General features: G+C 43.3%; 1 protein-coding gene across 1 annotated transcript in view; it reads right to left on the reverse strand.

The window, feature by feature from the left end:
* THSD7B (thrombospondin type 1 domain containing 7B) overlaps positions 1–16,589 on the reverse strand; it is a 760,515-nt gene that overhangs the window by 58,816 nt on the left and 685,110 nt on the right. Inside the window, exon 21 of the mRNA XM_073647255.1 lies at positions 13,845–13,990. Coding sequence (XP_073503356.1) covers positions 13,845–13,990 — 146 coding nt within the window. The remainder of the gene's footprint in view (positions 1–13,844; positions 13,991–16,589) is intronic.

The following is a 16,589-nucleotide window of genomic DNA, read 5'->3' on the forward strand; positions in this document are numbered from 1 at the left end:
AGGATCGGCTGTCATCTGTTATCAGCTCCATTCTCTATGAGTAAAGGATCGGCTGTCATCTGTTATCAGCTCCATTCTCTATGAGTAAAGGATCGGCTGTCATCTGTTATCAGCTCCATTCTCTATGAGTAAAGGATCTGCTGTCATCTGTTATCAACTCCATTCTCTATGAGTAAAGGATCGGCTGTCATCTGTTATCAGCTCCATTCTCTATGAGTAAAGGATCTGCTGTCATCTGTTATCAACTCCATTCTCTATGAGTAAAGGATCGGCTGTCATCTGTTATCAGCTCCATTCTCTATGAGTAAAGGATCGGCTGTCATCTGTTATCAGCTCCATTCTCTATGAGTAAAGGATCGGCTGTCATCTGTTATCAGCTCCATTCTCTATGAGTAAAGGATAGTCAGTCATCTGTTATCAGCTCCATTCTCTATCAGTAAAGGATCGGCTGTCATCTGTTATCAGCTCCATTCTCTATCAGTAAAGGATCGGCTGTCATCTGTTATCAGCTCCATTCTCTATGAGTAAAGGATCAACTGTCATCTGTTATCAGCTCCATTCTCTATGAGTAAAGGATCGGCTGTCATCTGTTATCAGCTCCATTCTCTATGAGTAAAGGATCGGCTGTCATCTGTTATCAGCTCCATTCTCTATGAGTAAAGGATCGGCTGTCATCTGTTATCAGCTCCATTCTCTATGAGTAAAGGATCGTCAGTCATCTGTTATCAGCTCCATTCTCTATCAGTAAAGGATCGGCTGTCATCTGTTTTCAGCTCCATTCTCTATCAGTAAAGGATCGGCTGTCATCTGTTATCAGCTCCATTCTCTATGAGTAAAGGATCGGCTGTCATCTGTTATCAGCTCCATTCTCTATGAGTAAAGGATCGGCTGTCATCTATTATCAGCTCCATTCTCTATGAGTAAAGGATCGGCTGTCATCTGTTATCAGCTCCATTCTCTATGAGTAAAGGATCAACTGTCATCTGTTATCAGCTCCATTCTCTATGAGGAAAGGATCGGCTGTCATCTGTTATCAGCTCCATTCTCTATGAGTGAAGGATCTGCTGTCATCTGTTATCAGCTCCATTCTCTATCAGTAAAGGATCGGCTGTCATCTGTTATCAGCTCCATTCTCTATGAGTAAAGGATCGGCTGTCATCTGTTATCAGCTCCATTCTCTATGAGTAAAGGATCGTCAGTCATCTGTTATCAGCTCCATTCTCTATGAGTAAAGGATCGGCTGTCATCTGTTATCAGCTCCATTCTCTATGAGTAAAGGATCGGCTGTCATCTGTTATCAGCTCCATTCTCTATGAGTAAAGGATCGTCTGTCATCTGTTATCAGCTCCATTCTCTATGAATAAAGGATCGGCTGTCATCTGTTATCAGCTCCATTCTCTAAGAGTAAAGGATCGGCTGTCATCTGTTATCAGCTCCATTCTCTATGAGTAAAGGATCAGCTGTCATCTGTTATCAGCTCCATTCTCTATGAGTAAAGGATCGGCTGTCATCTGTTATGAGCTCCATTCTCTATGAGTAAAGGATCGGCTGTCATCTGTTATCAGCTCCATTCTCTATGAGTAAAGGATCGGCTGTCATCTGTTATCAGCTCCATTCTCTATCAGTAAAGGATCGGCTGTCATCTGTTATCAGCTCCATTCTCTATGAGTAAAGGATCGGCAGTCATCTGTTATCAGCTCCATTCTCTATCAGTAAAGGATCGGCTGTCATCTGTTATCAGCTCCATTCCCTATGAGTAAAGGATCTGCTGTCATCTGTTATCAGCTCCATTCTCTATGAGTAAAGGATCGGCTGTCATCTGTTATCAGCTCCATTCTCTATCATTAAAGGATCGTCTGTCATCTGTTATCAACTCCATTCTCTATGAGTAAAGGATCGGCTGTCATCTGTTATCAGCTCCATTCTCTATCAGTAAAGGATCGGCTGTCATCTGTTATCAGCTCCATTCTCTATGAGTAAAGGATCGGCTGTCATCTGTTATCAGCTCCATTCTCTATGAGTAAAGGATCTGCTGTCATCTGTTATCAGCTCCATTCTCTATGAGTAAAGGATCTGCTGTCATCTGTTATCAGCTCCATTCTCTATCAGTAAAGGATCGGCTGTCATCTGTTATCAGCTCCATTCTCTATCAGTAAAGGATCGGCTGTCATCTGTTATCAGCTCCATTCTCTATGAGTAAAGGATCGGCTGTCATCTGTTATCAGCTCCATTCTCTATGAGTAAAGGATCAGCTGTCATATGTTATCAGCTCCATTCTCTATGAGTAAAGGATCGGCTGTCATCTATTATCAGCTCCATTCTCTAAGAGTAAAGGATCGGCTGTCATCTGTTATCAGCTCCATTCTCTATCAGTAAAGGATCGGCTGTCATCTGTTATCAGCTCCATTCTCTATGAGTAAAGGATCGGCTGTCATCTGTTATCAGCTCCATTCTCTATGAGTAAAAGATCGGCTGTCATCTGTTATCAGCTCCATTCTCTATCAGTAAAGGTTCGGCTGTCATCTGTTATCAGCTCCATTCTCTATGAGTAAAGGATCGTCTGTCATCTGTTATCAGCTCCATTCTCTATGAGTAAAGGATCGGCTGTCATCTGTTATCAGCTCCATTCTCTATGAGTAAAGGATCGTCTGTCATCTGTTATCAGCTCCATTCTCTATGAGTAAAGGATCTGCTGTCATCTGTTATCAGCTCCATTCTCTATGAGTAAAGGATCGGCTGTCATCTGTTATCAGCTCCATTCTCTATGAGTAAAGGATCGGCTGTCATCTGTTATCAGCTCCATTCTCTATGAGTAAAGGATCTGCTGTCATCTGTTATCAGCTCCATTCTCTATGAGTAAAGGATCGGCTGTCATCTGTTATCAGCTCCATTCTCTATCACTAAAGGATCGGCTGTCATCTGTTATCAGCTCCATTCTCTATGAGTAAAGGATCGGCTGTCATCTGTTATCAGCTCCATTCTCTATGAGTAAAGGATCGGCTGTCATCTGTTATCAGCTCCATTCTCTATCAGTAAAGGATCGGCTGTCATCTGTTATCAGCTCCATTCTCTATGAGTAAAGGATCGGCAGTCATCTGTTATCAGCTCCATTCTCTATCAGTAAAGGATCGGCTGTCATCTGTTATCAGCTCCATTCTCTATGAGTAAAGGATCGGCTGTCATCTATTATCAGCTCCATTCTCTATGAGTAAAGAATCGGCTGTCATCTGTTATCAGCTCCATTCTCTATGAGTAAAGGATCGGCTGTCATCTGTTATCAGCTCCATTCTCTATGAGTAAAGGATCGGCTGTCATCTGTTATCAGCTCCATTCTCTATGAGTAAAGGATCGGCTGTCATCTGTTATCAGCTCCATTCTCTATGAGTAAAGGATCGGCTGTCATCTATTATCAGCTCCATTCTCTATGAGTAAAGAATCGGCTGTCATCTGTTATCAGCTCCATTCTCTATGAGTAAAGGATCGGCTGTCATCTGTTATCAGCTCCATTCTCTATGAGTAAAGGATCGTCAGTCATCTGTTATCAGCTCCATTCTCTATGAGTAAAGGATCGGCTGTCATCTGTTATCAGCTCCATTCTCTATGAGTAAAGGATCGGCTGTCATCTGTTATCAGTTCCATTCTCTATGAGTAAAGGATCGGCTGCCATCTGTTATCAGTTCCATTCTCTATGAGTAAAGGATCGGCTGTCATCTGTTATCAGTTCCATTCTCTATGAGTAAAGGATCGGCTGTCATCTGTTATCAGTTCCATTCTCTATGAGCAAAGGATCGGCTGTCATCTATTATCAGCTCCATTCTCTATGAGTAAAGGATCGGCTGTCATCTGTTATCAGCTCCATTCTCTATGATTAAAGGATCGGCTGTCATCTATTATCAGCTCCATTCTCTATGAGTAAAGGATCGGCTGTCATCTGTTATCAGCTCCATTCTCTATGAGTAAAGGATCGGCTGTCATCTATTATCAGCTCCATTCTCTATGAGTAAAGGATCGGCTGTCATCTGTTATCAGCTCCATTCTCTATGAGTAAAGGATCGGCTGTCATCTGTTATCAGCTCCATTCTCTATCAGTAAAGGATCAGCTGTCATCTGTTATCAGCTCCATTCTCTATGAGTAAAGGATCGGCTGTCATCTGTTATCAGCTCCATTCTCTATGAGTAAAGGATCGGCTGTCATCTATTATCAGCTCCATTCTCTATGAGTAAAGGATCGGCTGTCATCTGTTATCAGCTCCATTCTCTATGAGTAAAGGATCGGCTGTCATCTGTTATCAGCTCCATTCTCTATGAGTAAAGGATCTGCTGTCATCTGTTATCAGCTCCATTCTCTATCAGTAAAGGATCAGCTGTCATCTGTTATCAGCTCCATTCTCTATGAGTAAAGGATCGGCTGTCATCTGTTATCAGCTCCATTCTCTATGAGTAAAGGATCGGCTGTTATCTGTTATCAGCTCCATTCTCTATCAGTAAAGGATCAGCAGTCATCTGTTATCAGCTCCATTCTCTATGAGTAAAGGATCGGCTGTCATCTGTTATCAGCTCCATTCTCTATGAGTAAAGGATCGGCTGTCATCTGTTATCAGCTCCATTCTCTATGAGTAAAGGATCGGCTGTCATCTGTTATCAACTCCATTCTCTATGAGTAAAGGATCGGCTGTCATCTGTTATCAGCTCCATTCTCTGAGTAAAGGATCGGCTGTCATCTGTTATCAGCTCCATTCTTTATGAGTAAAGGATCGGCTGTCATCTGTTATCAACTCCATTCTCTATGAGTAAAGGATCGGCTGTCATCTGTTATCAACTCCATTCTCTGAGTAAAGGATCGGCTGTCATCTGTTATCAGCTCCATTCTTTATGAGTAAAGGATCGGCTGTCATCTGTTATCAACTCCATTCTCTGAGTAAAGGATCGGCTGTCATCTGTTATCAGCTCCATTCTCTATGAGTAAAGGATCGGCTGTCATCTGTTATCAGCTCCATTCTCTTTGAGTAAAGGATCGGCTGTCATCTGTTATCAGCTCCATTCTCTATGAGTAAAGGATCGGCTGTCATCTGTTATCAGCTCCATTCTCTTTGAGTAAAGGATCGGCTGTCATCTGTTATCAGCTCCATTCTCTATGAGTAAAGGATCAACTGTCAATTGTTATCAGCTCCATTCTCTATCAGTAAAGGATCAACTGTCATCTGTTATCAACTCCATTCTCTATGAGTAAAGGATCGGCTGTCATCTATTATCAGCTCCATTCTCTATGAGTAAAGGATCGGCTGTCATCTGTTATCAACTCCATTCTCTATGAGTAAAGGATCGACTGTCATCTGTTATCAGCTCCATTCTCTATGAGTAAAGGAACTGCTGTCATCTGTTATCAGCTCCATTCTCTATGAGTAAAGGATCGGCTGTCATCTGTTATCAGCTCCATTCTCTATGAGTAAAGGATCGGCTGTCATCTGTTATCAGCTCCATTCTCTATGAGTAAAGGATCGGCTGTCATCTGTTATCAGCTCCATTCTCTATGAGTAAAGGATCGGCTGTCATCTGTTATGAGCTCCATTCTCTATGAGTAAAGGTTCGGCTGTCATCTGTTATCAGCTCCATTCTCTATGAGTAAAGGATTGGCTGTCATCTGTTATCAGCTCCATTCTCTATGAGTAAAGGATCGGCTGTCATCTGTTATCAGCTTCATTCTCTATGAGTAAAGGATCGGCTGTCATCTGTTATCAACTCCATTCTCTATGAGTAAAGGATCTGCTGTCATCTGTTATCAGTTCCATTCTCTATGAGTAAAGGATTGGCTGTCATCTGTTATCAGCTCCATTCTCTATGAGTAAAGGATCGGCTGTCATCTGTTATCAGCTCCATTCTCTATGAGTAAAGGATCGGCTGTCATCTGTTATCAGCTCCATTCTCTATGAGTAAAGGATCGGCTGTCATCTGTTATCAGCTCCATTCTCTATGAGTAAAGGATCGGCTGTCATCTGTTATCAGCTCCATTCTCTATGAGTAAAGGATCGGCTGTCATCTGTTATCAGCTCCATTCTCTATGAGTAAAGGATCGGCTGTCATCTGTTATCAGCTCCATTCTCTATGAGTAAAGGATCTGCTGTCATCTGTTATCAACTCCATTCTCTATGAGTAAAGGATCGGCTGTCATCTGTTATCAGCTTCATTCTCTATGAGTAAAGGATCGGCTGTCATCTGTTATCAGCTCCATTCTCTATGAGTAAAGGATCGGCTGTCATCTGTTATCAGCTCCATTCTCTATGAGTAAAGGATCGGCTGTCATCTGTTATCAGCTCCATTCTCTATGAGTAAAGGATCGTCAGTCATCTGTTATCAGCTCCATTCTCTATCAGTAAAGGATCGGCTGTCATCTGTTATCAGCTCCATTCTCTATCAGTAAAGGATCGGCTGTCATCTGTTATCAGCTCCATTCTCTATGAGTAAAGGATCAACTGTCATCTGTTATCAGCTCCATTCTCTATGAGGAAAGGATCGGCTGTCATCTGTTATCAGCTCCATTCTCTATGAGTGAAGGATCTGCTGTCATCTGTTATCAGCTCCATTCTCTATCAGTAAAGGATCGGCTGTCATCTGTTATCAGCTCCATTCTCTATGAGTAAAGGATCGGCTGTCATCTGTTATCAGCTCCATTCTCTATGAGTAAAGGATCGTCAGTCATCTGTTATCAGCTCCATTCTCTATGAGTAAAGGATCGGCTGTCATCTGTTATCAGCTCCATTCTCTATGAGTAAAGGATCGGCTGTCATCTGTTATCAGCTCCATTCTCTATGAGTAAAGGATCGTCTGTCATCTGTTATCAGCTCCATTCTCTATGAATAAAGGATCGGCTGTCATCTGTTATCAGCTCCATTCTCTAAGAGTAAAGGATCGGCTGTCATCTGTTATCAGCTCCATTCTCTATGAGTAAAGGATCAGCTGTCATCTGTTATCAGCTCCATTCTCTATGAGTAAAGGATCGGCTGTCATCTGTTATCAGCTCCATTCTCTATGAGTAAAGGATCGGCTGTCATCTGTTATCAGCTCCATTCTCTATGAGTAAAGGATCGGCTGTCATCTGTTATCAGCTCCATTCTCTATCAGTAAAGGATCGGCTGTCATCTGTTATCAGCTCCATTCTCTATGAGTAAAGGATCGGCAGTCATCTGTTATCAGCTCCATTCTCTATCAGTAAAGGATCGGCTGTCATCTGTTATCAGCTCCATTCCCTATGAGTAAAGGATCTGCTGTCATCTGTTATCAGCTCCATTCTCTATGAGTAAAGGATCGGCTGTCATCTGTTATCAGCTCCATTCTCTATCATTAAAGGATCGTCTGTCATCTGTTATCAACTCCATTCTCTATGAGTAAAGGATCGGCTGTCATCTGTTATCAGCTCCATTCTCTATCAGTAAAGGATCGGCTGTCATCTGTTATCAGCTCCATTCTCTATGAGTAAAGGATCGGCTGTCATCTGTTATCAGCTCCATTCTCTATGAGTAAAGGATCTGCTGTCATCTGTTATCAGCTCCATTCTCTATGAGTAAAGGATCTGCTGTCATCTGTTATCAACTCCATTCTCTATCAGTAAAGGATCGGCTGTCATCTGTTATCAGCTCCATTCTCTATCAGTAAAGGATCGGCTGTCATCTGTTATCAGCTCCATTCTCTATGAGTAAAGGATCGGCTGTCATCTGTTATCAGCTCCATTCTCTATGAGTAAAGGATCAGCTGTCATATGTTATCAGCTCCATTCTCTATGAGTAAAGGATCGGCTGTCATCTATTATCAGCTCCATTCTCTAAGAGTAAAGGATTGGCTGTCATCTGTTATCAGCTCCATTCTCTATCAGTAAAGGATCGGCTGTCATCTGTTATCAGCTCCATTCTCTATGAGTAAAGGATCGGCTGTCATCTGTTATCAGCTCCATTCTCTATGAGTAAAGGATCGGCTGTCATCTGTTATCAGCTCCATTCTCTATCAGTAAAGGATCGGCTGTCATCTGTTATCAGCTCCATTCTCTATCAGTAAAGGATCGGCTGTCATCTGTTATCAGCTCCATTCTCTATCAGTAAAGGATCGGCTGTCATCTGTTATCAGCTCCATTCTCTATGAGTAAAGGATCGTCTGTCATCTGTTATCAGCTCCATTCTCTATGAGTAAAGGATCGGCTGTCATCTGTTATCAGCTCCATTCTCTATGAGTAAAGGATCGGCTGTCATCTGTTATCAGCTCCATTCTCTATGAGTAAAGGATCTGCTGTCATCTGTTATCAGCTCCATTCTCTATGAGTAAAGGATCGGCTGTCATCTGTTATCAGCTCCATTCTCTATCACTAAAGGATCGGCTGTCATCTGTTATCAGCTCCATTCTCTATGAGTAAAGGATCGGCTGTCATCTGTTATCAGCTCCATTCTCTATGAGTAAAGGATCGGCTGTCATCTGTTATCAGCTCCATTCTCTATCAGTAAAGGATCGGCTGTCATCTGTTATCAGCTCCATTCTCTATGAGTAAAGGATCGGCAGTCATCTGTTATCAGCTCCATTCTCTATCAGTAAAGGATCGGCTGTCATCTGTTATCAGCTCCATTCTCTATGAGTAAAGGATCTGATGTCATCTGTTATCAGCTCCATTCTCTATGAGTAAAGGATCGGCTGTCATCTGTTATCAGCTCCATTCTCTATCACTAAAGGATCGTCTGTCATCTGTTATCAACTCCATTCTCTATGAGTAAAGGATCGGCTGTCATCTGTTATCAGCTCCATTCTCTATCAGTAAAGGATCGGCTGTCATCTGTTATCAGCTCCATTCTCTATGAGTAAAGGATCGGCTGTCATCTGTTATCAGCTCCATTCTCTATGAGTAAAGGATCTGCTGTCGTCTGTTATCAGCTCCATTCTCTATGAGTAAAGGATCTGCTGTCATCTGTTATCAGCTCCATTCTCTATCAGTAAAGGATCGGCTGTCATCTGTTATCAGCTCTATTCTCTATCAGTAAAGGATCGGCTGTCATCTGTTATCAGCTCCATTCTCTATGAGTAAAGGATCGGCTGTCATCTGTTATCAGCTCCATTCTCTATCAGTAAAGGATCGGCTGTCATCTGTTATCAGCTCCATTCTCTATGAGTAACGGATCGTCTGTCATCTGTTATCAGCTCCATTCTCTATGAGTAAAGGATCGGCTGTCATCTGTTATCAGCTTCATTCTCTATGAGTAAAGGATCGGCTGTCATCTGTTATCAGCTCCATTCTCTATGAGTAAAGGATCGTCTGTCATCTGTTATCAGCTCCATTCTCTATGAGTAAAGGATCTGCTGTCATCTGTTATCAGCTCCATTCTCTATCAGTAAAGGATCGGCTGTCATCTGTTATCAGCTCCATTCTCTATGAGTAAAGGATCGTCTGTCATCTGTTATCAGCTCCATTCTCTATGAGTAAAGGATCGGCTGTCATCTGTTATCAGCTTCATTCTCTATGAGTAAAGGATCTGCTGTCATCTGTTATCAGCTCCATTCTCTATCAGTAAAGTATCGGCTGTCATCTGTTATCAGCTCCATTCTCTATGAGTAAAGGATCGGCTGTCATCTGTTATCAGCTCCATTCTCTATGAGTAAAGGATCGTCTGTCATCTGTTATCAGCTCCATTCTCTATGAGTAAAGGATCTGCTGTCATCTGTTATCAGCTCCATTCTCTATCAGTAAAGGATCTGCTGTCATCTGTTATCAGCTCCATTCTCTATCAGTAAAGGATCTGCTGTCATCTGTTATCAGCTCCATTCTCTATCAGTAAAGGATCGGCTGTCATCTGTTATCAGCTCCATTCTCTATCAGTAAAGGATCTGCTGTCATCTGTTATCAGCTCCATTCTCTATCAGTAAAGGATCGGCTGTCATCTGTTATCAGCTCCATTCTCTATGAGTAAAGGATCGGCTGTCATCTGTTATCAGCTCCATTCTCTATGAGCAAAGGATCGGCTGTCATCTGTTATCAGCTCCATTCTCTATGAGTAAAGGATCAACTGTCATCTGTTATCAGCTCCATTCTCTATGAGTAAAGGATCAACTGTCATCTGTTATCAGCTCCATTCACTATGAGTAAAGGATCGTCTGTCATCTGTTATCAACTCCATTCTCTATGAGCAAAGGATCGTCTGTCATCTGTTATCAGCTCCATTCTCTATGAGCAAAGGATCGTCTGTCATCTGTTATCAGCTCCATTCTCTATGAGTAAAGGATCAACTGTCATCTGTTATCAGCTCCATTCTCTATGAGTAAAGGATCGGCTGTCATCTGTTATCAGCTCCATTCTCTATGAGTAAAGGATCGGCTGTCATCTGTTATCAGCTCCATTCTCTATGAGTAAAGGATCGGCTGTCATCTGTTATCAGCTCCATTCTCTATGAGTAAAGGATCGGCTGTCATCTGTTATCAGCTCCATTCTCTATGAGTAAAGGATCGGCTGTCATCTGTTATCAGCTCCATTCTCTATGAGTAAAGGATCGGCTGTCATCTGTTATCAGCTCCATTCTCTATGAGTAAAGGATCGGCTGTCATCTGTTATCAGCTCCATTCTCTATCACTAAAGGATCGTCTGTCATCTGTTATCAACTCCATTCTCTATGAGTAAAGGATCGGCTGTCATCTGTTATCAGCTCCATTCTCTATGAGTAAAGGATCTGCTGTCATCTGTTATCAGCTCCATTCTCTATCAGTAAAGGATCGGCTGTCATCTGTTATCAGCTTCATTCTCTATGAGTAAAGGATCTGCTGTCATCTGTTATCAGCTCCATTCTCTATCAGTAAAGGATCGGCTGTCATCTGTTATCAGCTCCATTCTCTATGAGTAAAGGATCGGCTGTCATCTGTTATCAGCTCCATTCTCTATCACTAAAGGATCGGCTGTCATCTGTTATCAGCTCCATTCTCTATGAGTAAAGGATCGGCTGTCATCTGTTATCAGCTCCATTCTCTATCAGTAAAGGATCGGCTGTCATCTGTTATCAGCTCCATTCTCTATGAGTAAAGGATCGTCTGTCATCTGTTATCAGCTCCATTCTCTATGAGTAAAGGATCGGCTGTCATCTGTTATCAGCTTCATTCTCTATGAGTAAAGGATCTGCTGTCATCTGTTATCAGCTCCATTCTCTATGAGTAAAGGATCGTCTGTCATCTGTTATCAGCTCCATTCTCTATGAGTAAAGGATCGGCTGTCATCTGTTATCAGCTTCATTCTCTATGAGTAAAGGATCTGCTGTCATCTGTTATCAGCTCCATTCTCTATGAGTAAAGGATCGTCTGTCATCTGTTATCAGCTCCATTCTCTATGAGTAAAGGATCTGCTGTCATCTGTTATCAGCTCCATTCTCTATCAGTAAAGGATCTGCTGTCATCTGTTATCAGCTCCATTCTCTATCAGTAAAGGATCGGCTGTCATCTGTTATCAGCTCCATTCTCTATGAGTAAAGGATCGGCTGTCATCTGTTATCAGCTCCATTCTCTATGAGTAAAGGATCAACTGTCATCTGTTATCAGCTCCATTCTCTATGAGTAAAGGATCGTCTGTCATCTGTTATCAGCTCCATTCTCTATGAGTAAAGGATCTGCTGTCATCTGTTATCAGCTCCATTCTCTATCAGTAAAGGATCTGCTGTCATCTGTTATCAGCTCCATTCTCTATCAGTAAAGGATCTGCTGTCATCTGTTATCAGCTCCATTCTCTAGCAGTAAAGGATCGGCTGTCATCTGTTATCAGCTCCATTCTCTAGCAGTAAAGGATCTGCTGTCATCTGTTATCAGCTCCATTCTTTATCAGTAAAGGATCGGCTGTCATCTGTTATCAGCTCCATTCTCTAGCAGTAAAGGATCGGCTGTCATCTGTTATCAGCTCCATTCTCTAGCAGTAAAGGATCGGCTGTCATCTGTTATCAGCTCCATTCTCTATCAGTAAAGGATCGGCTGTCATCTGTTATCAGCTCCATTCTCTATGAGTAAAGGATCAACTGTCATCTGTTATCAGCTCCATTCTCTAGCAGTAAAGGATCGGCTGTCATCTGTTATCAGCTCCATTCTCTATCAGTAAAGGATCGGCTGTCATCTGTTATCAGCTCCATTCTCTATGAGTAAAGGATCGGCTGTCATCTGTTATCAGCTCCATTCTCTATGAGTAAAGGATCGTCTGTCATCTGTTATCAGCTCCATTCTCTATGAGCAAAGGATCGGCTGTCATCTGTTATCAGCTCCATTCTCTATGAGCAAAGGATCGGCTGTCATCTGTTATCAGCTCCACTCTCTATGAGTAAAGGATCAACTGTCATCTGTTATCAGCTCCATTCACTATGAGTAAAGGATCGGCTGTCATCTGTTATCAGCTCCATTCTCTATCAGTAAAGGATCGGCTGTCATCTGTTATCAGCTCCATTCTCTATGAGTAAAGGATCAACTGTCATCTGTTATCAGCTCCATTCTCTATGAGTAAAGGATCTGCTGTCATCTGTTATCAGCTCCATTCTCTATGAGTAACAGATCAGCTGTCATCTGTTATAGATGCCTCTATGAATATACACTTGTTACAAGCTATCCTCATAATTATTAGGTGCACTAAATTACAGTTGATTCACAATTTCCATCACTGAGCTTCAAAACTAACAAAGCTAATAGAATTGCTTGCACAATCCAGTAGAATGTGCGTATAATTTGAGATAGTAATTTGAGATAGTAGACCTAAACCAAAAATATCCATTCAGTGAGAGAGACAGTAATGAGGGGGTAGGAGGGAGATGCAGTTGCAATTTGCCTCCTTATTTGTTTGCATGAGAGTGCACGCTGTGAGAGGGGAGGAAGAGCAGCTCAGAGCACCCAGCACATCTCTGACATCACCCCAGCATGGACAAGCATAGAAAAAGAAAATGCACCAAAATCGGCCAAATTCAAGGCTTTCCTGCAACAAGAAACCACTGCTCTGCAAATCATTAACATAATGTATACAATATATTACAGAAGGTCTTCTGAATTTCTCATAAGTGATGTACAAGTATCCCCTGTATAGTATCGATCTTCCCTATTAATACTGTGAGCGACAAATAAGCCAATAAGGACAAGACTGTACTCGGAGAACCATTATTCTAATTTTACATCTCAAGATGAAGCAGGAATATGTGTTGGGATTGTTTGTCTAAGTGACATTGACTTTTAATAACCAAGTTAATGTACGGCACGATAGACAGGACATTGCTTGAATCAGAGAATCATGTAAACTGCCTGCTCAAATAATTGCCCAAAGAGACTGTACAGTGAGGATAAGCTATCGCCTATCTACACGATAGACAATAACTTATTGATTGGTGGAGGTCTGACCTCTGGGCCCCGCACCGATCAGCAGAAAGGAACACTTTTACCCCATTAGAATGGAGCAGTGGTGTGTATGCTCAACTGCTGCTCCTTTCATTCCCTGTAGTGTTGCGCTGTTTTTTTTCCAGCAGCCCTATAGAGAATGAATGGAACAGCAGACGGACATGTGCACTGCTGCTGCATTCTGGCGGCTGCTCCGTTCATTCTCTATAGGGCTGCCATAGAAAGGGAGCGCAACGCTATAGGGAATGAATGGAGCAGCGGTTGAGCATACGCACTGCTGCTCCATTCTGATGGGGATAAAAGGGCTCCTTTCTGCTGATTGGTAGAGGTCCGACCTCATGGCCTAGCAGCAATCAATAAGTTATCATTAATACCTTAAAAATGTAAATCTCTTTTGATAAAGCATTTCCTGTCTGATAAATCATTCCTTTCTGCCTGGTTGTAGATTTACAGTAGTTCATTCCCTTCATCTTTCATACCTCCACTTTACACACCGACCAGTCCCCAAAGTTCCAGGAATAGCAGGGGGAGACGGCACAACTTCTGTACTGGGTGAGCTGCGTTGGACAAGGTCTCCCGTCTCCTTCAGCTTGCATCTTGATGAGACGAGATCGCGTCTGTTGACCTAGGATGGAAACGTAATTGTGACTTCATTTCAGCCCAGAAAAATAATTTGATTATCGGTGAAATATTCGTCAATTGTGAATCTTGGAAAACAAAATGTTGTGCAATTACACAGAGGATCAGAATAATGGCCACCACCAATAGTTCTCCCAGTTTGCCAGGACATTCCTGGGAATTGGACCACAGAAGGGGAAAGGCTTAGTAAAGACAAACCAAAAAGTGGCAATTTTGTTGGTGTTCCTGAGTCTTTTAGAGGTGTTTTCCCAGAGGCCCCGGTGTGGGACTTAAATTTTCCAAATTTTAAGTTCAAAATGATAATAAGTATGCCATGCGTGTAGCCACAGGGTGCAAAGGGCAGTTGTCGGTGGCTCTTCCATGCATTTGAAGACGCTAGTACTGAAAGACTTCTCAGGATACCTGGCATCTCCGCCAATCAGCAGTTCCCAGTGCCGACAATGGCCGGATGTGAACAGCACAGCTCCATCAACTGCATAGTGGCTGTGGCTGGGTACTGTATATGCAGTTGATGGAGCTATGCTGTTCTGCTCCACAACTATGCACATCCGGCCACCGCTGGCACCGTAAACATCTGATCGGCGGGGTACAAGGTGTCACACCCCACCAATATGGTATTGATTACCTATCCTAAGGATAGGTCATCAATATTAAAGTACCGGACAACCCATTAATGGTACATAATAGACAGGGTGCCCTGCTAGAAATTATGCACTGGGGTTAGGTAGCTTCTAGTTACTCCTCTACCAGTGCTTCAGTGTATGTACAGATGGGTCCTTACTAGTGTTGAGCGAGCACTAAAATGCTCGGGTGCTCGAAGCTCGGGCCGAGCTCGCCGTGATACTCGGGTGCTCGACCCGAGCAACGAGCCCAATGTTAGTCTATGGGAGACCCGAGCATTTTTGCGGCGGCACCCCCGGCAGTCTTTTAAAAGCCTAACAAGTGCCCAAAACGATAGTGACAGTGCTCAAATGACATGGAGACAGCATGGGGATCGCCCCAGGAAGCATTTCTGCCCCCCAGGTCACTGCTGTCAACAACGTGGTCAGAGGTATTAAGCCACTTTTACGGGCTCACAATAAAACGTTCAAAAACGAAACTGAAACTGCTTTCCTGTGAAATATGTTAAGGAAGTTCCTTTCCAGGGTAAAGACTTGTGTATAAGGTAAAATAAATAACCCCAAAAAAATACTCCTCCACACCTTGGGCTATGTTCACAAGCAGCATTTTTTATGCGTTTTTGCACTTTTGTATTGCTTTCAACCGTGACAAATGCATTCACCGGGAAATGTCATTTTAACATTTTACAACCTTATCTGGCCATGTGCTGTGTGACAGATGCATACAGTGCTGAAAAGACATAGGAACAGCATGGGGAAGACCCCTGGAAGCATCTCTGACACCCAGGTCACTGCCTAAAAGTGTGCCCATCAGAAGTGATCCTTGCCGCATCAGAAGATGCAGACTTGCAACTATCCCCGTGCAAGTCCTTGTCCCAGGGCACTGTTCAATTGTACCTCCCCCATTCCTTGCAATGCAAGCGCAAATATGCAGCCAACCACCCACCCACCCACCCGCAGGCTGCAATACTATACTGCTAGCTTGCACTTGAAATGGGGCCTTTTAGTTTGGAGGAGGCCGAAGCTGGCCACTACCTCATGGCTGCTTCGGCAGCGAGGTATCCATACTCAGTCCCCAGCCGTCCGGCGGCCGGGTGTCTACGCTCGGTCTCCAGCCGCCAGGGGGCGGCCGGGTGTCCATACTCGGTCCCCAGCCGCCCCGCGGCCGGGTGTCCACACACGGTCCCCAGCCACCTGGGGGCGGCCGGGTGTCCATAAACGGTCCCCAGCCGCCCCTATTTCTCCTGTCGCCTTCCCACACACTTTTCTAAGCCTGGCATGCTTTAGAGCAGCATTGGACGAGCCCACCAGAGAACCAGACTCCTCCGGTGGGCCCTGGCTTCTCCATCAGGGGAGTTGAGAGTGCCAAGGTGAGGAGCATGATGATGATGAAAGAAGATAGCATCTGCTTTGTTTTCTTGGAATGCAAGCGCATGTATTTAGTAGCGGCTAGGCCTGAGGTGGTCATAGTTTTGGCTCATATCCTACCTCCTCCGAGGATTGCTGGATGTTTTCCTGCTACTATCCCAGTTCTATGACTCCCGTTAAAACAAAGCTTCAGGTGATAAATGATGGATGAGGTGGTGGCAAAGGAGAAAGAGCAAGAGGAACAGGGACCATTCACATCAATATCAGGCCAGTCCACCACACATGTCTTGTAGGATATGTTTCTGTAACAAAAGGAGCGGTTCGGCTACACAGTTATAGGGCATACAGTGAGTGCAAGGATAGAGTTAATTAAAAACAACATTTCAATGCCCCTTGGAAGAGCTGTGGAGTTCAGAGTGGTTTAACAAGACGCTTTTAATGCCCCTCGGAAGAGACGTGGAGGTCCCAGTAGCTTAACAAGACGGTTTTAATGCCCCTTGGAAAAGTGGTGGAGGTCGCAGTAGCTTAACAAGATGGTTTTAATGCCCCTTGGAAAAGTGGTGGAGGTCACAGTAGCTTAACAAGACGGTTTTAATG

Source organism: Phyllobates terribilis, unplaced genomic scaffold (genome assembly GCF_046119375.1).
Source record: "Phyllobates terribilis strain yellow unplaced genomic scaffold, ASM4611937v1 Scaffold_9__5_contigs__length_417890890, whole genome shotgun sequence".
Lineage (NCBI taxonomy): Eukaryota > Metazoa > Chordata > Amphibia > Anura > Dendrobatidae > Phyllobates > Phyllobates terribilis.